The 24,110-nt window shown below is 45.8% G+C and overlaps 1 protein-coding gene across 6 annotated transcripts in view; it reads left to right on the top strand.

Moving 5' to 3' along the window:
- The window catches only part of SLC25A21 (solute carrier family 25 member 21), a 369,071-nt gene that overhangs the window by 208,079 nt on the left and 136,882 nt on the right, over window positions 1-24,110 (top strand). For 5 of the 6 annotated variants that reach the window (XM_034768604.1, XM_034768602.1, XM_034768600.1 and 2 more), the window contains exon 2: window positions 20,919-20,967. In XM_034768604.1, coding sequence (XP_034624495.1) covers window positions 20,919-20,967 — 49 coding nt within the window. Of the gene's footprint in view, window positions 1-8,425; window positions 8,506-20,918; window positions 20,968-24,110 lie in introns of those variants that run through there. The other variant, XM_034768601.1, reaches the window with a different exon arrangement.

A 24,110-nucleotide genomic window follows, 5' to 3' on the forward strand; every position in this document is an offset into this window, starting at 1 on the left:
CCAGGCGGAGTCCGAGCTGCCGGCCCCACCCAGCGCCCGCTGCTGGCCTGGGGACCCCCAAGGAACCCCAGGCTGTCAGCGGGCTGAGCAGGCCGGCAGCTGAGACCCCGGCTGAGCCACTCAACCCACTGCCAGCCTGGGGTTCCATTAACTCAGCCGGCGACGGGCTGTGCGGGGCCGGTAGGGGGCTGAGCGGGGCCAGCGGCTGGGACCCCGACTGGCAAGGGGCCAGCAGCCAGAACTCCAGAGCAGCAGCAGGCTGAGTGCTGCCAGCACCCCAGACTGGCAACGGACTGAGCCACTCAGCCCCCCGCCGGTCCTGCTCAGCCCGCCACCGGCCTGCTCAGCCCACTGCCGGCTGAGTGAATGGAGTCCCAGACCAGCAGTGGGCTGAGCAGGGCCAGTGGCTGGACCCCAGACTGGCAGTGGGCTGAGCGGGGCTGGTGGCTGGAACCCCAGACAAGGATCCCAGGCAAGGATCACACTAAATTGGTAAGATCTGCATTTTAATTTTATTTTAAATGAAGCTTCTTAAATATTTTAAAAACCTTATTTACTTTAAATACAACAATAGTTTATTTATATAATATAGACATAGAGAGAGACCTTCTACAAACATTAAAATGTATTATTGGCATGGGAAACCTTAAATTACAGTGAACTTGGCACACCACTTCTGAAAGGTTGCTGACCCCTGGTATAGAGTGACCATATGTTGTACTAAGATTCTCTTGCTTTTTTTTCCAGTGAGTCAGTATAGCTTTTGCTTTTGCCAGAGGTTGGGCAGCCAATGTCTTACGTTTTCACAATGTTTTGTCCAACTTTCATAAAGTAAATACATGGATAATATGAGTTTAAAAGGCCAGGGACACTTCCTTGTGAAGAATCTGTGCAGCAGATCATGCTAAAGCTGTGAAAATGTCAGTTTCTGATGGAGCTTTAGAGGCATTTATCATGTATTTCTGGCAGTGCCCAAAATGTGCTGCTATTGCTAATGTCTTTCCAAACAAAAATAAGGCACAATAAGACTTCTGTAACATTTCTGTGCTACCTTAATCTAGATGAGATGATTCTGTGCTGACTTCATTTTGGTCACTTTGTGCTTTACCTAGAAGTAAAACTAGGGTTATATTTTCCCACTGCTTGGAAACCTTATTAAAGCTTATTAAACTTCATAATGCCATTGATCTATTTACAGTAGAAGGTTGATATAGAGTTGTAACTAACATTAAGACTGATGCCCACTATACATTTAAAACTAAAAAGTGGCTTTGTAAAAATGACATGGGTTTCCAACTCTACTGTGTCTCAGTCAGGGCGGAGCGCCTTGTGAGGTGTCTTCACACTAGCTCAAGGTCACAGTGCAAGAACCTAGAGAGCCTCCTGAAGCATGGTGATAGTTTTGATTTAAATGGACTTGAACTGAATGAAGATTTGAGTACACTGTCACCAATGTTGCCACATGCAAAATCGGTGATGGACATTGTACAGTTTATTCATACCACCAAACTTGTTGACATGTATCTTAATGTGTACGTTGCCACTCGTATTCTACTGACAATTCCTGTAACGGTAGCATCAGGAGAATGGAGTTTCTCAAAACCAAAGCTCATTAAAAACTATCTCCGCTCTACAATGAGTCAGGAACGCTTGACTGGTCTTGCTGTTCTTGCAATTGAACAAGACATCACTTTGTCTTTGTCATACAATGACATTATTACTGATTTTGCAGCCAAAAAAGCCAGAAAGATTGCTTTTAATTAAAAACAAATCCTTGTTTCAATTCCTCTTCATGTAAATTTCCAATAAAATGTTGACAAATTTAAAAAATTATATTATTTGCATCATTCTGTCAAACCAGAATTTTTTCTATAGCACTACTTCTTTAGTGCTAGTCCATCAGCATTACAGTGTGCTTAAGTTAAACTGGGTTTAATAACGTGCATGTGGCAAGTTTTCCAATACTGTAAGCTTATGTTTTTGTTGCTAAGAGCAAGTCAGGCATAGGGGAACCAGTTTAATAATCCCGCCTAGGGCACCATAAATCCTAAGGACGGCCCTGGGCATGGGAGGGAAGCAGGGGGGCAGGCTCCAGGCAGCGCTTACCTCAAGCAGCTCCCAGAAGCAGCGGCATGTCCCCCCTCCTGCTCTGCTTGCTGCCCTGTCCGCAGGCACCGCCCCTGCAGCTCCCGTTGACCGCGGTTCCTGGCCATTGGGAGCTGCAGGGACAGCGCTTGGGGTGGGGGCAGCATGCGGAGCTCCCTGGCTGCCCCTACATGTAGGAGCCGGAGCAGGGACATGCCGCTGCTTCCGGAAGCCACATGGATAAGTGGTAGCAATATATTGTTGCATCAATGCCAAATTATTATGAATAGCATGCTTGCACCTGTCACAGGTGCATTAAATCTACATATATTACCTTTACTGTGAAATAGCTAAAATAATGCTAATTACCTACAGTAGATCTAGTGTAGGAGGACATCATAGTAGTGCAATAGGAACATTCCCCTCAGTTTTTAAGCAGGCTCAACAAAAATAAACCAAATCTGGCAGATGGGCAACAAGGGAATTAAAATGATGAAACGTAATACGATACAGAATTCCAGGGTAAAATGCAGCACTAAGCTTACGTCATTTAAGAGATTCTTTGATTTATTTTCCTATTGCTTTCAAACCAAGTCTGATGTACATGCATCGTAAAGACCTTAGTCATATTTTTAATAACTCAGACATAGCAGTATAAATACTGGGTTACTCCTATAACACCATCCAGCTAATTTTATATGTATCATAAGCCAAATTCTCCCTTTCTGAAGATCCACTTGTAAGTGTGAGATTTCCATGGACGTGTGCAAGGTGCAATGCCAGCTTAGTGTGTGGTGCCTCGTAATCATGCCTTAGGTGTTTTGGAAGATCCATGTTGTGTTCTATATTTCTGCATTTCACTGCAGTACTTCAACTGTCAAACATGGAACAGGAATTTTTACTCATGCTTTATTTGCAACAGAATTGACCAATTTACCAGCTGTTAATAATAATGGCTCTTATGCTTCCCTCTGCTTTGCTTGTAGGAAAAGGTGTGTGCCCCTTTAAGAACCAGCGAGTGACTTTCTGCTGCAGCTGCAGACCAGGTCAGCAGGAGATGCTGACCTATTCCCCCAAGGTGGGGGACTATATAGGTCTGTGCCCTCACAGCCGCCATCTAGTAGATCCTGGGCTCGCCACCCTCCTGTAGAATAATGGATTCATCCCAGCCTCCCTGAGCCATCTTTGACCTCCTCAAGGTTAATAAGGTTAATAATCGCCCCTCCCACTGTATGTCCCTCAGTTCCAAAGCCCTTCCAGAAGGGTTCCTACAGGACCCAGGTACTAGCTCACTAATCCTAAAAGCTCAAAAAAAAGTACCAGAAATGCTGCCCTGAACTAGGCCACCTTCTGCCCTCAATGACATATGGGTTCCAAGATCGACACCAGATCCCTGAGTGTATTAACAGTGATGGGATGACGTGTATCCTTTTTAGGGTTGGTGCTTTGAGACCCCTCCACTAGAAACCTTTGAACTACAAAACTGCTGTAAGGATGTGGGTAACCATTCAGCCTGCTGACAAACATGTCTTGGAACTCAGGGCCTTAACCTCAGAACCCCCCTATACGGTTTTCCACAGGGATAAAGTCCAGCTCCGCCCACACCCAGCGTTCCTCCCGAAGGTGGTCTCCACCTTCCATATGGAGCAGAGCGTCTTTCTCCCCATGCTCTGTCCTAAGCCCCACTCCTCTAATGAGGAACGCCGCCTCCACACGCTCGATGTGCGTAGGGCGTTGGCTTTTTATCTGGATCGGACTAAGCCATTCTGGAAATCCTCTCAACTCTTTATTGCCTCGGCTGAACGGGCAAAGGGGCAGCCTATCTCCACCCAGTGGCTCTCCCGCTGGATCACCTCCTGCTTACGCATGTGCTATGATCTGGCAGGGATTCCCCCGCCACCAATCATCAGGGCACACTCTACGAGGGCTCGGGCCTCATCAGCTGCCTACGTCACCCATGTCCCCATCCAGGACATCTGTAGGGCAGCCACATGGGCCTCAGTTCACACATTTACTTCGCATTATGCGATTTTCTCCCAGTCTAGGGATGACACCGGGTTCGCAGGGCGGTACTTTGTCCCGAACTATTGTGAACTCCTACCCACCTCCAACAGATATTGCTTGGAATCACCTACTGTGGACTGCACAGGAGCAATCACTCGAAGAAGAAAGGACAGTTACCTGTTCCATAACTGGCGTTCTTCGAGATGTGTTGCTCCTGTCTATTCCACACCCCGCCCTCCTTCCCCTCTGTTGAAGTTGTCTGGCAAGAAGTAACTTAGTGTGGGGGGGAGCCCGTGGCTCCCCTTGTAGCACGATATAGAAGCGCTACTCCAGGTGTCGCCGCGGTGCTCCCCGAGTACGGGTACTGCTAAGGGAAAAACTTCCAGCACCAGTGCACGTGGCAAGCATGCACACCTACTGTGGAATAGACAGGAGCAACACATCTCAAAGAATGCCAGTTACAGAACAGGTAACTGTCCTTTCCAGTTTTCAGTCATTTCCATGAGTCCACTCATTTGGAATGTCTGCTGTAAAATTCCCCAGAAGTTTGTGACCCCCTTATAATTGATTTACAGTCTATGTTTTAACCCCCCTTTTGGGGACTAAAGAGGGAGTGTACTGTACAGTCAAGGACCAGCGAGCCAATAGCAACACAGCCACAAAGTTGGCTGTCCTGCCACTGGAGTGAGAGGACCTAGTACATTGTGCAAAGAGACTGGCGCTCAGTGTGAATGGCCCAGGTGCTGAAGGTTTGAGGCCAGTATTTCCTACTGATCCTTGGGCTTGATGTAGATAGGAGGCCAGGCCATCATCACTTTTCATGCAGAAACTACTCACTCTACTTTACTTTCTATAGTCATGTCTACATTGGTAAAATGTACCATAATGGTATTAGCACCTGTGTTAGCTAGCTGTGGTTAACCAAAGGTCTTTTTAGCTAATATTTTTAAACGTAACCATCCTATCAAAATCCTAACAAAAACAGTTTGAATCCTTGGTCAGAGCAGGGTCAAACTGAGACTAGTAGTAGTGAAGGAGTTTGTATTCCAGGCTAGGGTCGAAACCAAGGGTTAGAGTCCAAGTCAGGTTTCAGGGTCTGGGTTAGGAGGCAAGGTCCAAATCAAGCCAAGGTTGAAGTAATGAGTTCAAGAGCAGGAATGATTGTAGCAGCTACAGGAAATCCGCACTGTTGCCAGGACACTTCCTGGAATGCCCTTCGGGATTATATAGGGTGGGGAGCCAATCAGGGGCCATGAGGCTGCTGTCTGTCTAACCCCCTAAGGCAGGACTTCCCATGGTCTGTGTCCACAGCGGGTCACAAATGGTGAAGCACAAGCTGCTTACAGCTGCCACTGGGTAGCAACATGGAGATGTCTGCTGCCTGACAGCTCAACAGGCTCAGGTTGTAGACCAGCTGGGTCTTACATAACCCATGCCTCCCACCAGCCTGGATTTGTCTGGATGGGATGCATGGAAGGCTACCATGAGATCAGGGGCATGGACTAGGGAGATGGGCTCCCTGGATCACTCTTCTTGGCCATACCCTTCCAGCCTATAAGGTACCAGAGGGAGCTGTCTGATTTTTTGAGTCCAAGGACCTTGTACTCATTGTGTTCTTGGATCCATACCATAGGGGGCAGTGACTGACCCTGGTGATGAAGGGATTGTCAATGGAGGATTTTAGCAAGAATATGTGAAACACTAGGTATATTTTGAGAGAACTGGGTAACTGAAGCTTCATGGTCTCTGGGTTGATTACCTGGCTGACGGAATATGGCCCATGGTATGGTAGTCCCATTTACAACACAGCTTGTTGGTGCAGAAGTCTTGGGCTAAGACCCACACTTTTTGCCCATCAATGAATGCTGGGTCTTCTAGGCACTGGCAGTCAGCATACCACAGGGGTTCTCAAACTGGGGGTTGGGACCCCTCAGGGGTCGCAAGATTATTACATGGGGGGTCGTGAGCTGTCAGCCTCCACCCCAAACCCCATTTTGCCTCCAGCATATATAATGATGGTAGATATATAAAAAAGTGTTTTTAATTTATAAGGGGGGGGTCGCACTCAGAGGCTTGCTATGTGAAAGGGGTCACCAGTACAAAAGTTTGAGAACCACAGGCATACCACTTGTAGTTTTCCTTGGCCTTGTCTTTTATGTCACTGGCCTCAATGACAGGAGTGAGCCATCTGTTGTTTTCACTAGGTCAGGGAGATTGTTTGGTTGAACCTGAATACCCAGGGCATGGGCCATATCAGCATCTATAACTGCCCTGGAATGCACCAGTGCCCACTGTGGTGGGATTTGGTAAGGTTCCCCTGGAATCCAGACACAGACCTGGACTTTGAGGTATGGGGAGAGCGCACCGTGAATTGGGTATGTCTCAGTGAAGCGTAGGGGGTCATTATCTCAGGGCTCATTCTGGCCAACCCCTTCTACTAGTCCTGGATGTGGTAGTTTCCTGAAGTGCATCTTGCTTGAGCTCTGGGTAGGCAGTTGGCAAGACCATGGCCAGATCCTTCCCAGTGGAAACAGCCCATGGCAGCAGCAGCACTCTTTTTCCTCAGAGTGAAAAAGTTCCTCAGAACTTCCACATGGCAGTTGGCACTATCCAGCTGCATGGTCTGGGTCTGGTTTGGAGACAGGTACCAAGTAACACAGACCACTTCCTTTCCTCATGTTGCTCCCTGAGCCCTATTGTCGATGTGTATGACAAGGTTGATGAAGGCATCAGGGCCTCCACATGAGCTAACTCGTCCTTAATCTTCTTGTGTAGTCCCCAATGGAACTGGTAGAGCTGTGCCGTTTCATTCCACTTGGTGTCAGAGACTAGTCGCCAAAGTGGGCTGCGTAGGAGGAAGCTGGTGCTTGCCCCTGCTGGAGTTGGCACAGGGTTGCCTCTGCCGAGCGGATACAGTGGGGATCATCAAATATGGCAGAAAATGCCTAAAGGAATTGCATCTAGCTCACTTGTTTGAGTAATAGTGAGGCCCAATCCAATGCATCTGCCACCGGGAGGCTAATAATGAGTCCTACTTTTTGCTTGGTCAGTGGGGTAGGACTGGAGGTGGAGTAGAAACAGTAGGCAGCATTGGTTTATAAATGCCCTCAATTTTTGGTGGTCCTCATTAAAAAATTCTGGGAGGAAGACTCGGTCCAGATATGTGGCCACACTTTGAAGGAGTTTGCAGTCAGGTTCCAGGCCAGGATTGATTTCAAGGGTCAGCGTTTGAGTCAGGTTTCAGGGTCTGGGTCAGGAGGCAAAGCCAAATCAAACTGAGGTCGAAGCCAGTTGTTCAGGAGAAGGAATGGTGATGGCAGCAAGAAATCCACACAGTTACCTGGATACTTCCTGGAAGGCCCCTTGGGTTTAGGAGCAGGAGCCATGAGGCTGCTGCCTGTCAGACCTCCTGAGTGGGACTTCCCAGGGACTGTGTCCACAGTGGGTCATGAGTAGTGGAGCACAAGCTGGTTACAGCTGCTGCTGGATGGCAGCATGGAGATGTTTGCTGCCTGGCAGCTCTCTAGGACTGGGTTTTAGACCTGCGGGGACTTACACATTCTTGTCCATGCTAAGGGCAAATTGTGTTCAATATCTTCTGAGCTGACATGTTTTCTAGCATGATGCATTATTTCAGTGTATTCAAGGCCTCTGAGGATAACATTCTACTTGAATGCTAACTGCCATTACGGAGCATTTTTTAAAAGAACTTTCCACTTTTACACATTTTTCTAAGGAAAGGATTGATTTGGCTTATTACCTAAAAGATTAATTAAATGTTTGCCAGAAGCTCCAGGGTCCCATTAGCTAATCCCAAACCACACCGCTAACCAGAATAATGGGCAAGAGTTAAAGTAAATGTCATTTTTTAAAATGAAGGTGAATGTCATGTAAATCTTTTCCAACATGCTCAGAGCATCCCTGTACACTTTTCTTTTGAGCCCAATTAACACATATTACATCTGGGAAAGACACAATATATGGATGGAGTGGGCTTTGACAGCCATATCTATAAAGCTGAAAATGGCATTTTATGGCTGCTTCTGAGAGGGAACAGGTTAAAGCTTTATGTGTCTGCACAGATGCAGTGGGCCAGCAGCCATGAAAAAAATGTAGTCTGGATAGAACTCATAATGGAAGATTGACTGCTGGGACCCTAGTGTTTCAGACGTTGATTATTCTCCAAACAATGCTTTTTACAGTCAGTTAGAGGCTGCTGGAAGTATTTGTCTTGTCAGATAACTTGCATTAGCCAACAAGTAAGCTGATTTTAAGAAGGAAATATATAACAGTTGTTTTTGTTTGTTTGTTTGTTGAATTTTTTCGGAAAGAAAGATCAATACAATTCACACTTCCTTAGGATGGATTGATTGATTGATTTTTGAGCCAGACATATTTCATAGAAGGAAATGTAAGGTACAAAGTAAAATATTTATTATCATTTCTTATATTGTAACTGTATCTCTACGAAGGCCAAGATAAATACGTAGTGTTCCAGCTATACAGTGCCTGGCGTGTTTATTGCCACATTTTCTATGAGCAATCTCCATTCTGTTGTGTTTCCTTGGTGACTATGTTATTCCAGGAAAATGAGTAACACACAGTGAGGAGGAGGTGTAATGACTTCTGCACTAAACGGGGAGTCTGCACTAAAACACATGGATGATGCTCCCTGAACTCTCAGATCTGCACTAGAGCATCCCCTACAGAGTACAATGCACAGAAAGCCTGGGGGGGGGTTCAACTACAGTTTTTTGAGGAGCAAATATTAATGTGCATCAATTGTACCCCACACTTCCCTCCTGGCCACAGCTTTTAGAGTGTATGCAGAGTTCAGAGCCAGAGTTTGTCCCAAGAGAAGGCCCAAAAGCATAAAGAATTACATTTTTGAAATGTGTACAATCCAGCTACTTCTGTTATCTATATTCCCCACTTATTTGTTTTTGTTTTTTTCCCTACTCAATGAATATAATGGGTATAGGAGCATTTTGTTGTTGTAGTTCTACACTGATGAGGTTGTAACTTAGCGGTATTGGGAATTGGTATCCTAGGTAAATATGATATCGTCCAAAAGACTGAGACAGTCAGATAATCACAGTGTTCACAGCCCCTTTAATACAGCAATAAACTACTCCAGGTTGTGCATTATATGGGTGCTAGCTTCAGGTGTACTGCAAAGCAGAAGGATAAAGGCCAAGGGAATTAAATCATCCAAGATGTACCACAGTCACTAAATAATGCATACCATGGAGTGACATACTGCCGTTGGCGTCTGTAGCTTGCTAATTTTAAATATAAATTACAAAACATCTTAACAGCCAATTTGGGAAAGGTATGTATCCTTCCAGAATGAAAACAGTTTTTAGTAGGGAAAAGGCATGTGCTGTGTTAGAACTGGAGTGGAACCACATCTTTTCTTCAAGATGCGTTGCTCATGTCCCTTCCATATTAGGTGTGTGTGCTCGCCATATGCACCAGTGCCGGAAGTTTTTCCCTCAACAGTATCAGTAGGGGACCAGCTCTGGCGCCCTCTGGAGTGGTGCCCACCAGCTCTCCCCACTCTCAGTTCCTTCTTGCCGCCAGTGATGGTGCTGGAACGTCTGCTGCTTCGGCTAGCATTGATTCCTTCTCTGTTCTTGCAAACTTTGAAATCCTGTAAAATAATTATACATAGTTAGTAGTTTTCTTACGTACCCTTAGTAGTAGTTCTCGAACTCTTTGTTGGTCCCGAATGGGACCCAGCCGGGGGTCAGGGCATGCCCTGGTCCCCAGGCTATAAGCTCTGCGATCACTGCAAACAGCCTACGCCTGTCAGCAATCCCCATGCCAGCTGCCTAAGGTGCTTAGGCGAAGGGCACATAAGTGACAAGTGCCATATCTGCAAGACCTTCAAACCTAGGACGAAGACAGAGTGCGATATCCATCTAAAAGTGCTCCTAATGGAGTCGGCACTCACTCTGGCACCGGAGCAGCGGTCCGACTCTGCACTGAGCACTGTGGCCTCCATGCGCAGTGCTTCCCCGGTGCCGTCCACAAGCCAGCACCGGTCTCCCTCCACGGCTCCAGTCAAGAAGCCGAAAAAGACTGTGAGGGGAAGATCTCCTAACTCCCACCAAGGAAAGGAGAGGGCAGGGGGTGAGCCAAGACCATGTCGGGCAGCTCAACATCCCCCTCGGGAAGTTGGGCCCCAGCTCAAGTCAAGCAGTGCAGCCCATCCCATGCCTTGCCTGCGACTCCAGATAGCAGTGCAGGCCCCGGCCAGCTTCAGGTGCAGTCGACGCCTGAAGCCTTTCAAGCAGCTCAGGAGATCCTGATGCTTCTGGTGCTGCTCTCACTGGCTTCTGCAGTACCCCAGTCTCGGGGAAACCCCACGTTGGGACCTATGCATTTGTCCCTGCCTCAGTGGTATCGTTCTCCATTGAGAGGGATGTCCCACCAGCATTCACTCACCTGCAGCTGTCACGCCTCAGGACGGGACAGGCAGGCTCAGCGGCGCCCTCTTCAGTCCCCGCACCGGGGGCACCAATTGAGGGACTCAAGGTGTACCTCATCGATAGATTGGCGCAGACCCTCTGAAGCACATGCCATCCAGCAAGAACTCCAGGACCAGCCCCGACCATCTTCAAGAGCCCAGGACTGATCCCGGGACCGATCGGGCACCAGAGATTGCCAATTGCCAGGCTATCACCCATCTCCAAAAGGAAGGTCTCCCTACTCAGGATGATCCTCCCGGCAACTTGCTTGTAGTAGCTCCCGGTCCCATTCACAGTCCCGGTACCAGTCGAGTAGCGTGAGGCGTGGATCGCTGGGTATCCGATGCAGCTCTGCCGAATGCCATCGATCCCTGAGAGCCCGACCAAGACAGTCTCGCTCGGACAAGTCAGCTTTGGGACGCAGCGACTGATACCGGTTGGACAAAAGCCACTGCTCGGCATGATCCTGGTCGCCTGGAACTGATTGCTCCGCTGGTACCAATGGTGCTGACTACATTATCAGCACTGAAACCTGTCCCATGGCCCCAAACATAGTGGCCAGTGCCATGGTACCAGTGGAACCCTTGGGGGTTTACCCAACCCTCCCAGGCTGCCCGATCAGTGTTGGGAACTTTGGAGAGGCCAGCGGCCTCGGTATCCCGTCCCCATCCAGTGCTGGAGACTTCGGGGGGTAAGACCCTGCAGGTCCAAGAGGACCAGGTGAGCAAGCTGCTGGACCACCAATGGACGTGGAGGTTCCGGGGGCACCGGCATCGTCCTCATCGTCGCCAGACAAGGCTATCACAGGGTCCCCTCAGCCAGTTCCTCAGGATGATGCCAAGGCGCACCAGGAACTTTGGAAGAGAGTCGCTTCTAACCTTTAAAATAATCAGTAGGATGTTTTTAACACAGTGGCTGTGTGGATTCCCTTTATTTGCTGATGAGATTCCATTTGTGCACCACTGTTAATTGATGCATCTGACATCTCTAAACTGTTCCCACGGGCCAATCAGAGCATGCTTTTGGAATATCTGTGTCCCTAGCAGTATTAAAATACCATCTTATCATAGAATCAGAATTGGTAAACAGCAGCTATCTAATATGAATAGCTAGATTACATTGCAGCATGTGATTGGATATTTAGCAACTTTATTTATTCATAGCACTGTCAGACTTTCTCCAGCTAATGTGCATGAGTTTTGTGACAAAGTGCAATATATTTTATTCCTATGCACATCTCAGATTGCTTGTAATTTAGTAGGGCCACCACAATTTCTGGGCAGGCTATCAAGTGAGATGTTGTAATGATTTGCATGACTACTATGGTAAATGGAAAAATGTAGCTTGTGTTTGTAGCTGTTCCATTGGAGTCTTGCAGTTTGCTCTCTTTTTAGTGCTTTTTAGAACACTATGCAACAATCCTTAGCTATTTTGCAGACTGCTGTCTGGTGAAATGGACTACCTATGCGCTGTTTAAAACTTAGTGCATAATAAAATGATGAGAACAAAGGAAAGATTTTTATCCTTTGAGAAACGCAGATAACTAATAGAATCTTGAAGTTATCAAAACATATTTCTTGCCAAATAACTTGGAATTCATGTGATTCAATTGCTGGAAAAATGCCTGAATTAAAAATTGTCCTGTGAGGACCAAGAAAGTAGAGCCAAATTCTGGCACAGTACAGTTTTCTCCCAAAATGGACATGAATGTGTAAAAACAGTGTAGGGTGAACAAATGCTTGGCCCCCTACCACCAAGCATTCCTGCCAGTGCAAGATGGAAGATCAAAAATTGAGAAAGGGTAGGAGGGAAAGAAAAGTCACAGGCCATACCCTTCCCGCCAATGCTAGACACTCTTCTGCAGCTCTACTTGTAAAGCACCTGTTGGCAGCTGTGGAGCACTTTCTGTACAGGTGGTGGAACAGAATAAGGACAGAAAACCTGGGTTCTGGGTTCCCCCATCTGACATGTAATTTGGTTCTTAGTTTAGTGCAATACAAGCCATGCATGAGCAATGAAAATTATAATAAGTGGGGAGTGGGGGGAATAAGCAACCTAGCTGATTTAGGAATAACATTGCGATTCTTGCTTTCCAGAAAAATATGATTAAAAACAACTTTGAACTGCTGCTACTCTTACTTCATGTCCCTGCCAGTATATATTAATGATCTGGGCATGTACTACTTGTGTTTCCTCCCTTTAATTCAGCCTGGAAAAATAAATTCTTATATGGTGGGGGAGGGGATGGAAAGGGGAGAAGAAAGTAGGAAAAAACAATAACTGAATATTAACTTCATGTAGACATTCAGATATATTGATGGCTGAGATAAAAATAGCTATCTAGCAAGTTTTGTATGTTCCATAAACTTTCCATAGAGCTATAGTTGAGAAGGGAGGAAACCTTGTTATTTTGTCAGCATGTCCAAAAACTGGTGTAGGTATACAGACTTAAAATACCTCCACAGCAGTATATAAAACAGCTGCTCTGAGATGTTTTGTGTAATACTTTGACCAAGATTTTGAACAAATGATATTTCATGGAAATACAATAAATACTTTTGTATCTCGAAATACGGAGTAATCACTATTCGAAGTAACAGTATAAAATAAAGTGTGTGCAGATTTTTTTAAAAGAAATCTAAAGTAAATAAAACGAGTCCACAAAATCTAGTTTAGAATCAGTGCAGTGTAATTAAATTAGTCTTTTAACCACATGTTCCTATTACTCTTCCCCTTGTCTTAATTTCTTGTGTCCCTTCTCTGTTTTTTATTACACCAGTTGTCTCAACTTTTCTTTAATTAGGCCCTGATGCTGCAACCATTTATGTTCATAATAACTTTGAATACCTGCATAAATATGGGCAGGATTAAGCTCTTAATTTGTACAGCACCAGCATAGTGGAGATCTGATCCTGAAGGGGCCTTTGGATGCGAATGTGAAACAAATATGAAGATGGAAGTTCTAATCATATGAGGGTGTACAGGTGTGTCTGTGATTTGGTTGAACCTCTTAGCTTTCTTTACTTCAGAATTATGGCTCCAGTCCTGCAACTAACTCAAAGGAACTACACATGTGCTTATAATTAAGTATATACTCAAGTCTTTGCAGGATTGGAGCCTAAATTATTAGCAGTATTATTATATAAATAGAAAATCTCTCATATTTTGAGACACATATACCAACAGAAAATACATGTTTTTTTAGCTAAAATGGACAGAGAGGAATTGTTGGTCAGGTGTGTGATAAACAAAAAGTCACTTTTAAAAAATCACCCTTAATTTCATGGACAAGTCATACCATACCATAATACTGTACCGATATGCATTTTCTTTGTACTTCTATATTAACCACAAGGAAATTAGGATATCGTGGTGTAGCAGCTGACAAAATAATTGAAATGGAAAGAATTTCCTCCATGCTAATTGTTTAATAGTTTAAATGTTTTGCTCAGTTACATATCATATTGTATGTAGGAACTGCTATGCCTAGATTTTATGGGAAGTTTGAAAAAAATGTTTGGAGTTTGAATCCAATTTTATTTACTTAAGTGTGAAGAAAATACACTTTTCTGATTTGTTCTACTTGAAAGTTTGTATTTTAATAGCTCAGAAGTAGTTGAAGCTAGAAACATTATTATAAGCCAAGCTTAGTTCAGAGTTTGGGGAAAAAAGAACTCAAGACCCTGATTCTACAATAGACATCATGCAAGCAGATCTTTGCACCTGTAAATAGCCCCACTGACAGGTCCAGCCACGCTGCGTCTGCTGCACCGCCAGGGCCCAATGCTACATTAAATTGGTTTAATACTTTGAGTTGTGAACGCTGAAAAATTAAATTTTCACTCATAGATATTAGAACAATTTCTCTTTGTGTTTTGGAGAAAGTAAAAGTGGTTGAAAATGTCTGGCACACAATGAATTGCTTTAGGTTTCAGAGGCCAATAACTGTATAAGGACACCTTAATTGGGACCAGGTCCTATGCCACTGAAGTCAGTGGTAGCAGTATCTGTGCCTTAGACCTTACGGTGTCCAGGTCTTATTCAGGAAAGCACTTAAGTAGATACTTAAATTCTGTGGAATTAAGTGGGATTTAACCACATGCTTAAATGCTTTCCTGAATGAAGCAGGGCCTAAAAAATTAAGGTTGTTAAGGAGTTAATGATGCATCAGTGAAAGACACCCTGTGTGAACAACTTAACCAGGCTTTTTTCCCTTTCTAGTTTTTAAACAACAACACAACAAAGGAAAAATTAAATGCAAAATCAAATTTTAATGCAATTTTAAGGTGATAAATTCAAAAAGTCTTTAGATTAATGTTAGCAAAGTATTAGCATAGGGTTACCATATTTTGAGCCTCCAAAAGGAGGACATTCCACGGGGCCCCGGTCCAGCCCTGCCTACGCCCCCGCCCAACTCCGCCCCTTCCCCAAAGTCCCCGCCCCAACTCCGCCCCCTCCCCTGCTTCCCGCGAACATTTGATTCGCGGGGAGCCTGAAGCAGGTAAGAGGGGTGTGGGGGGAGGAGGCGCGGCCCAGGCTGGCCCCCCCGGCGTTTCCAGCCTGGGTCGGCTCGGGCCCTGGGGTCGGCTCGGGCCCCGGGCCCTGCCCCCGGCCGAGCACCCCCGGCCCGCTCAGCACCCCCTGGCCCGGGCCCCCAGCCGAGCACCCCCGGCCCGCCCAGCACTGCTGGTCCCCGGCCCGGCCGAGCACCCCTGGCCCTCTCAACACCCCCCGCCCCGGCCCCCGGCCGAGCACTCCCGGCCCGCTCAGCACCCACCAGCCCCCGGCGCTCGGCGGCCCCCGGAACCGCCGACCCCCCGGCGCTCGGCACCGCCGGTGCTCGGTGCCCCCTGCCCCCGGCACCGCCGGCGCTCGGCACTGCCAGCCCCCGGCCCTCGGCGCCCCCCGGTCCCCGGCACCGCTGGCCCTCGGCGCCCCCCGGCCCCCGACACTGCCGGCCCCCAGCCCAGCACCGCCAGCCCCACATGTCCCGATTTTCCCGGACATGTCCGGCTTTTTGGGGTCTCCCCCCGGACGGAGATTTGGAGCCCAAAAAGCCGGACATGTCCGGGAAAATCTGGACGTATGGTAACCCTAATTAGCAAAGACATGGTGATTGGAATCATGGCTCCATTTAAGTCAACAGCAAAACTCCCATTTCAACTCAGTATTTTTAATTTTGGATTTCCTTGGTAAAGAAGAATATATTCACAGGCTATTTGTTAAATGTATGCACAGTCTGAACTGCATGAATAGTGTAACAGAATAAAGGCTCCTGTAGAAAGCTTAACATTTGAATTTTCTGACGCTTGTATGCTTGACTTTTCAGCTACAGCCTTACACTGGTGGTTTTACATTCAGCTTCCTGCTATACGTTGCATACAGCATTACAGGTTGATTGCAAGTTGCTTGTCACTAAAATAGCAAATAGATGAAGCAGAGAAATTCAAATCATGTTAAAAATGAATAGTCCTGAAAATCCTTTCTTTATCTGATTTTTTTAAAACTTTAAAACATATAAACTAGTTATTTTTGGCCAAACACGGGGAAACTGTGGAAGCCATCAAAAAGATACTCAATAAGACAGGACACCATAGTTCCCAAAAACATGTAATCACCTCATATCATGCATGTGAGCACACACTTTTACCCTTCCATTTTTTCATATTTTAAAAGAGCTTTTAAAGAGAACGTAGTGGCTTGGTATCAACCTTCTACACAAATCTGTTTCAAATCCCAGCAATGCACTTTTGTTGTGGACTGATCAGTACAGTTGTTTCTGGTACACCTCTACCCCTATATAATGCGACCCAATATAACATGAATTCAGATATAACGTGGTAAAGCAGTGCTACGGGGGGGGACGGGGGGACGGGGACGACGACTGTGCACTCCAGCAGATCAATGCAAGTTCGATATAACGCAGTTTCACCTATAATGTGGTAAGATTTTTTGGCTCCCGAAGACAGCGTTATATTGGGGTAGAGGTGTATGTTGGTGTTTGGAATGGGAGGCATATGGATGGACATGAAGCAGGTGAATGTAGAAAATGGCAAGAAGATGTCAAGGAGCTCTGATGTGTGCTAGAAGAGTAGAGTGTATAACAACTTGTAGATAAGAGAAGTGCTCTTACTTCAAGGGTCAGTAATTGCATCTGCACTGGGAATGACTACACGTGCCTGTGATGCTCTGGGACTATCTTCTTCTCTACTTAAGCTTTATATTTTCCTTTAGAGGAAATTAATTTTCCTTCCAAGAAAAATGAGAATTCATTGAATTCTATTTGTCCATGATGCCAGTGGGTTTTTTCAGGTGTCCCAGTTATAGAATGGTGAGCAACAGGAATTAAATGGAGCATATAGTTTGTAACCCCCACTTTCCCACTGTTATCGTGAATAGCTCATCACCAAAACTTACCACCTCAAAATGTGTCTACGGTGACTGCTAACAACATCTTTGGTCTGCCCTCTGATCTAAGTGTTGCATTATATTGGCCAAAATGGTACAGAAAAAAACCCCTCACTTTTACAAATGATGAAACTGGTAATAGTCGATTTAAAAAAATAATCAAAACTGTTACCAAAGAATAAGTATAGTTCTTGGGAATAATGGTTCAGTACATTGAGTTTTTAATACTAATAGTAATACTCAGCCCCTATATTTATGTATGTCTTCTTGTTATTGAGTGGTCATTGAAAGTTAATCTATTTAGTTGTTTGAGAGGAAAGAGCTTACTTTTCCATAAATATTTTTTTTTAAATCTGTGTGGAATATATTTCAGAAGAGCACCTTTACTATGTAATATGTTTTTGTACTTTGCCCTCAGCTTTTAGCTCAGTTTCCTTCATTGTACTAAGCTTTCTATTTTAACGTTCACACTTAGGGTATGTCTACACTACGAGAGTAGTTCGATTTTACTTAAAGCAAATTTGTGGAACCGATATTACAAAGTCGAACGTGTGTATCCACACTAAGGACAGTAATTCGACTTTGTGAGTCCACACTAACGGGGCAAGCATCAACATTGGAAGCGGTGCACTGTGGGCAGCTATCCCACAGTTCCTGCAGTCCCCGCTGCCCGTTGGAATTCTGGGTCGAGCCGCCAATGCCTGCTGGGGCAAAAAATGTGTCGAGGGTGGTTTTGGGTAACTGTCGTCATTCAACTGTCACTCCCGCCCTCCAGCCGTGAAAGCGCCGGCGGGCAATCAGTTCGCGCGCTCTTCTGGTGATTGACAGTGCGGACGCCACAGCACTGCGAGCATGGAGCCCGCTGCGATCATCACTGCAGTTATGGCCGTTGTCAACACCTCGCACCTTATCATCCACCTTTTTCAGAGGCAGATGCTGAGAAATCGGGCGAGGAGGCTACTGCAGCGCGGTGAGGACATTAAGTCTGAGAGGGGCACAGACCTCTCGCAAAGCACGGGACCCCGCACCGTGGACATCATGGTGGCAATGGGTCATGTTGATGGTGTAGAATGGCGATTCTGGGCTCGGGAAACAGGCACGGACTGGTGGAACCGCATAGTGCTGCAGGTCTGGGATGAATCACAGTGGCTGCGAAACTTTCGGATGCGTAAGGGAACTTTCCTGGAACTTTGTGAGTTGCTGTCCCCTGCCCTGAAGCGCAAGGACACCCAGATGCGAGCAGCCCTGACTGTCCAGAAGCGAGTGGCCATAGTCCTCTGGAAGCTTGCAACGCCAGACAGCTACCGGTCAGTCGCAAATCACTTTGGAGTGGGCAAATCTACCATGGGGGTTGCTGTGATGCAAGTAGCCAAAGCAATCGTTGAGCTATTGCTCTCAAACACACTCTCCTCTAAAAGAACATGATGGAAACAGTAATTAACAGAAACGTATTTTTTATTAACAACTACACAGTTAGGGGATGAAACTGGGATGGGGGCTTGGGTGAGGTTCTTTTGGAGTGAAGGAAAGGACTTATCAAATCTTTGGGAATGAGAGCCTTCTGTTACTTGAGCAGTCTGCAGGGGTGGAATGACTGTTTTCACGGCCTCTGCCGCCCCTCCTTCTTGGGACTTTGGGTGAGGGGGGGATGGGACTTTGTGGCGAGGGAGGGCGGTTAGAGAGAGAATGCAGCGGGGCTCTGTCTCCTGCCTCCGGTCTTGGAGAACATCTACAAGGCGCCGGAGAGTGTCCGTTTGCTCCCTCATTAGTCCAAGCAGCGTTTGAGTCGCCTGCTGGTCTTCCTGCTGCCACCTGTCCTCCCGTTCGCTGTGTGATCGCTGGTATTGCGACATGTTCTCCCTCCATTGGGTCTGCTGTGCCGCCTTGGCTCGGGAGCAGCCCATAAGTTCTGGGAACTTCTCGTCCCGTGTCCTTCTCTTTCGTCGCCTGATCTGCACCAGCCTCTGGGAGGGGGATGCCGGGGTAGCTCGGGAGACACTCGCAGCTGTGGGATGGGAAAAAGGGAGTGAATTCCTCAGAAAGATACAGTTTTGCGAACAATGAATATAGTCTTTCTCTGTGAACAAGACCATGCACAGCACCTATCACATGCACACTCAGTACAAGGTCGAATTTTCGGCCTTCCCATTGAGTGCCTGGGGTCTTGCTGTACAGATCACACAAGCAGGGCCGGACAACGGAATTCGGCTAGCAGATGGACATGGTAAGCTGTAGACTTTTGGCTGCTTAAAGCTTAATTTATAGCAGTGCCCTCCTTTCACGTTCCAAGCAATGCTCCTAGCGTTGGCCAGTTCCTGCTGCCGGCAATCCGACCAGCATGAATTCTGCCCCTGTCCCACCCCACTCACGGCTGTCCCCGGGAAAGATCCCTGTATGCTGCCCCTGTCCCGCCTCCACCACGTGGCTGTAAACCGGCGGTTACAGTTATGTAAAGGAACAGGCAATCAGTCCCAATACTAACATTCCCCTAATTCAAAGCAGGTCACCATGAGTATATCACTCTGATGAGGATTTCGGAGACAGAGAAAGACCGCATGCTGCGTGAATGCCAGCAAGCACCAGGGCCGTATGCCGCCATGCTTTGCAAGGCAATGATCCCGGAGTACTTGCTGCTAGCCTGGCACGGAAAAGTTTCCTACCATGGAGGACGCAATAAGGCCGCTCTTCCCGGGAACCTGATGCAAAGGCTTTCACAATACCTCCAGGAGACCTTCGTGGAGATGTCCCAGGAGGTTTTCTGCTCTATCCCTGGACATATTGACAGAATTTTCCAGGAGCTGCACTGGCAAGGACTAGAAACTAAAGCGCCTAGGGCAAACTAATTATGAAAAACCCATTGTTAAGATACCATTCCTATTCTGTTCAAAATAAATGTTTAAAACACTTACCTACTGATGTTTCCTCTGATTCACGGTCTGGGTTACCGCCTTGGGAGGGTTGGTAGGGGATCTCCATGCGGGTGATGAAGAGATCCTGGCTGTCGGGGAAATCAGTGTTGAAAGCGCTGTCGACTGCCTCGTCCTCCTCATCTCCTTCCTTATCTTCCCCGTCCACGAACATCTCCGAGGAAGTGGCTATCGACAATACCCCATCGTCAGAGTCCACGGACAGTGGTGGGGTAGTGGTGGCGGCCACACCTAGAATGGAATGCAGTGCCTCGTAGAAACGGCATGTCTGGGGCTGGGATCCGGAGCATCCGTTTGACTCTTTGGTCTTCTGGTACCCTTGTCTCAGCTCCTTAATTTTCACGCGGCACTGCGTTGCATCCCGGCTGTATCCTTTCTCTGTCATGGCTTTGGAGATCTTCTCGTAGATCTTCGCATTCCATTTTTTCGATCGCAGCTCTGAAAGCACGGACTTATCGCCCCACACAGCGATCAGATCCAAGACTTCCTGAGCAGTCCATGCTGGGGCCCTCTTTCTATTCTGCGATTGCATGGTCACCTCTGCTGGAGAGCTCTGCAACCTTGCCAGTGCTGCTGAGCTCGCCACGATGTCCAAACAGGAAATGAGATTCAAACTGGCCAGACAGGAAAAGGAATTCAAATTTTCCCAGGGCTTTTCCTGTGTGGCTGGTCAGAGCATCCGAGCTCAGACTGCTGTCTAGAGTGGTGCACTGTGGGATAGCTCCTGGAGCTATTAGCGTTGAATTACATCCACACCTACCCTAATTCGACATGGCCATGTCGAATTTTGTGCTACTCCCCTCGTCGGGGAGGAGTACAGAAATCGATTTAAAGAGACCTCTATGTCGAAATAAATAGCTTCGTTGTGTGGACGGGTGCAGGATTAATTCGAGTTAATGCTGCTAAATTCGACATAACCTCCTAGTGTAGACCAGGCCTTAGAAAACCATTGAGGTCAGTGCAAAAAAGACTGCTGTTTTTACAAATGTTGATTGGGCCTCTCTTCTTTATCATCTTACAGGTCTTGTAGAAATTTGCCTCATGCACCCGCTTGATGTAGTGAAAACCAGGTAAGGTTCTGCTTGAACAAGTTTTATTGACACTGGAAAATGTCCAAATTGGGAGCTGTCAGAAAATTTAATGCTAGAACTTGTCCAAGTAAGATAACTTTTCCCTTTAATGGCATTTATGTTTACTTACTGTTTTTTACAGCACTTAATAGACAGAATTTGAATAGCATGATGCATTTCTGGTTAGAGGTCATCTGAAGGTGTTAAATACTTTTTATGAAATACTGTCTTCAAATAATAGCAAAAGGAGATCCTATTAAATAAAAGTTGAACATTTAAATTTGCTTACTGTATTCATCATCTCAAGTAATGTTTTTATTTGAAACTAAAGTACCATATTGCCTTAGAAATATTTTTGAGATCTGCTGCAATGGGTTATGCTTTCAAAAGTTAGTACAAAAGGATGTTCCCCAAATTAGCACATGAAAATTGGGTTATTTCACACCAACTATACTTTGCCCCCATTTTCCTGCAGTAGCCATACAAATTTGTGTTTTTGTGAGTACACGTGGTGACCAATTTTAAAAAAAATTGTCCTAAAATTTCTGTTCTATCGTATTGTTCATTTAGAAGAAAAAAAATCTGTGGTATTGGATTTCTGGCTATTGGAGCTTGACATCTGAATTCATAACGTAACAAATGTAGACATTACTAGTGCCAACTATTTGTGAAACTGACCATAGTAAAGTGCTAGCATTGCCAGTTGAAAGGTGAGGCTTCATCCCAGGTTAATAAACCTGAACTTCTTTTCTAGTTCAGGTTTATTAAATGGACAATGTACCTGTCAGGGAAAATCTGTTTCCTCAAACTCCTCTGTGAGTTTGACATTCGCCTCCAGGGTTTTGAATTGAAGCCTCCTAACCAACCCAGACACTTGCATTCTCAGGAAGGCCTTGTAGAAATTGCTCCAGAATTCTGGAGTCCATAATTTCATCCACACTCTGCATATTAGGCTTTAACCAACTGTTAGGCCAATCTGCTAATCTCTGGGCAAACATCTTGGGTCATACAGTTATGATTGCTCTGATAAGGAACAAGGTATGGTTTCCATTCCCTGATAGGATGATACACAACCATATCCAAAGCAAATACTTGCACCCTAATCAAAAGTTCACAATTTCTGTGAATACTTTCACTTGCAACTTTGAAATTTGCTTTCCAGGAACACTGATGCCAGTAAAACTCAACTGCACAAATATTTGAGGGTGTGAACAAAAAGAGAGCAAGCATAGGGAATGTGAATTGAATTCACTTATAAATCCAAGCAAATATTAACATAATTTTTAATTTTTATTTATTTATTTTGCATTGTTTACCCAGCTCTAGTCACAAACTCTGTGTCTTCTAATGTTGCAATGTTGTTTTTGGATGTACCATTTCTTTAAGATGGTATGTCTGAGAATGATGAAATTTCATGGTGGTGCCCCGTAGTTGGACGTTATTGGGCCTAATTCACCACTTTTTACACGTCAGCTTTATGCTGACAGGATTCCATTAGAAGATCTGGAGTGGGGAAAGTGAAACATTTGTGCAGGTATTTTACCCTTTCAAACCTGTTTGTGAAGATGAGCCAAAACTCTAACACTGGACATAAAGCTACTCAAACACTGGTAAGTTTGGACCTCCAGTTACAGCTTGGCCCAACTTTATATATTTGGCCCAAATCCTCATCCCCCCCAAACAATTTTCCATTAGCAGGTTTCCTTTTGTCTCCCCAAAATTCCCATAACTAGCTTAATTATCCCTCAAACAGTTTCTGTCAGTTGTTGCACAAGTGTTCATTTTCCCAAAAATAAAACATTGTGAAGTTATGATATTGGTACATTTGTTTGAACTAACACATATACCAATCTGGCACAAACTACAGCTTTCTAGTTGGAAAAACACTTTACTATATTTAGTTCAAAAATAATGAGCATTACAAAATCATTTCTGTGCCACCTGTTGGTAACTCTGATGAGTGAAAAGTATACCTCCCTTCAATCAAGGCTAAGCAGAAGGAGAAGCAAAAGTGATTATTCATTCAGATTAGGATACCCGTCAGTTCACCAGTCTTCCATTAAAGTGAGATCATCAAGGTTTTTTAGTTAAAAAAAACCTGACCTTCTGTATTTTGACAGGATCACTATCTAGAAGTTCTTAGGAACTGGAATCCTCACTCCCCACCCACCCACAGGATACAAGTAACTTTTATCAACGTTAATGAAAGTTTGTTGTAGCCATCAGAGAGACTATAGGGATCCAATACTTTATTTATTCTACTGACTGCTTTATCTTCCATAAGGATAATCCAATTAAGAAAAAAAAAGGTAACAAAAGATTTGCTGTGAGATTAACAAATGCACCATGGGCTGTTTAGGCCTTCTTTTGTTGGAAAGTACAGCAATAGTCTTCCAACTGGGTATATCATTTCCTTTGGAAGAGGAAGTGGAATGCACTGGGCTAAAATAACAAAGAGAGAGAGAGAACTTTCTGTTTCTTTCTATTGTGACAGACCCAGACCAGTGGGGTACAGGAGTCTGATAGAGGGCAAATATACTGGTCACTGGATGAGTAGTTTTCTGTTCCCTGAGTGATCAGAGCAAGGGCTGCACTAGAGTAATCAGGAACCTGCTAGAACCAGTTAAGGTAGGCAGGCTAATTAGGACACCTGGAGCCAATTAAGAAGAAGCTGCTAGAATCAATTAAGGCAGGCTAATCAGGGCACCTGGGTTTTAAAAAGGAGCTCACTTCAGTTTGTGGTGCGAGTGTGAGGAGCTGGGAGCAAGAGGCGCAAGGAGCTGAGAGTGAGTGCTGCTGGAGGGCTGAGGAGCACAAGCGTTATTAGACACCAGGAGGAAGGTCCTGTGGTGAGAATAAGGAAGGTGTTTGGAGGAGGCCATGGGGAAGTAGCCCAGGGAGTTGAAGTTGTCATGCAGCTGTTACAGGAGGCACTATAGACAGCTGCAGTCCACAGGGCCCTGGGCTGGAACCCGGAGTAGAGGGTGGGCCCGGGTTCCCCCCAAACCTCCCAATTGACCTGGACTGTGGGTTCTCCCAGAGGGGAAGGTCTCTGGGCTGTTCCCCAACCCACATGGTGAATCTCTGAGACAAGAAAATCCGCCAATAAGCGCAGGACCCACCAAGATAGAGGAGGAACTTTG

Source organism: Trachemys scripta, chromosome 4, assembly GCF_013100865.1.
Source record: "Trachemys scripta elegans isolate TJP31775 chromosome 4, CAS_Tse_1.0, whole genome shotgun sequence".
Lineage (NCBI taxonomy): Eukaryota > Metazoa > Chordata > Testudines > Emydidae > Trachemys > Trachemys scripta.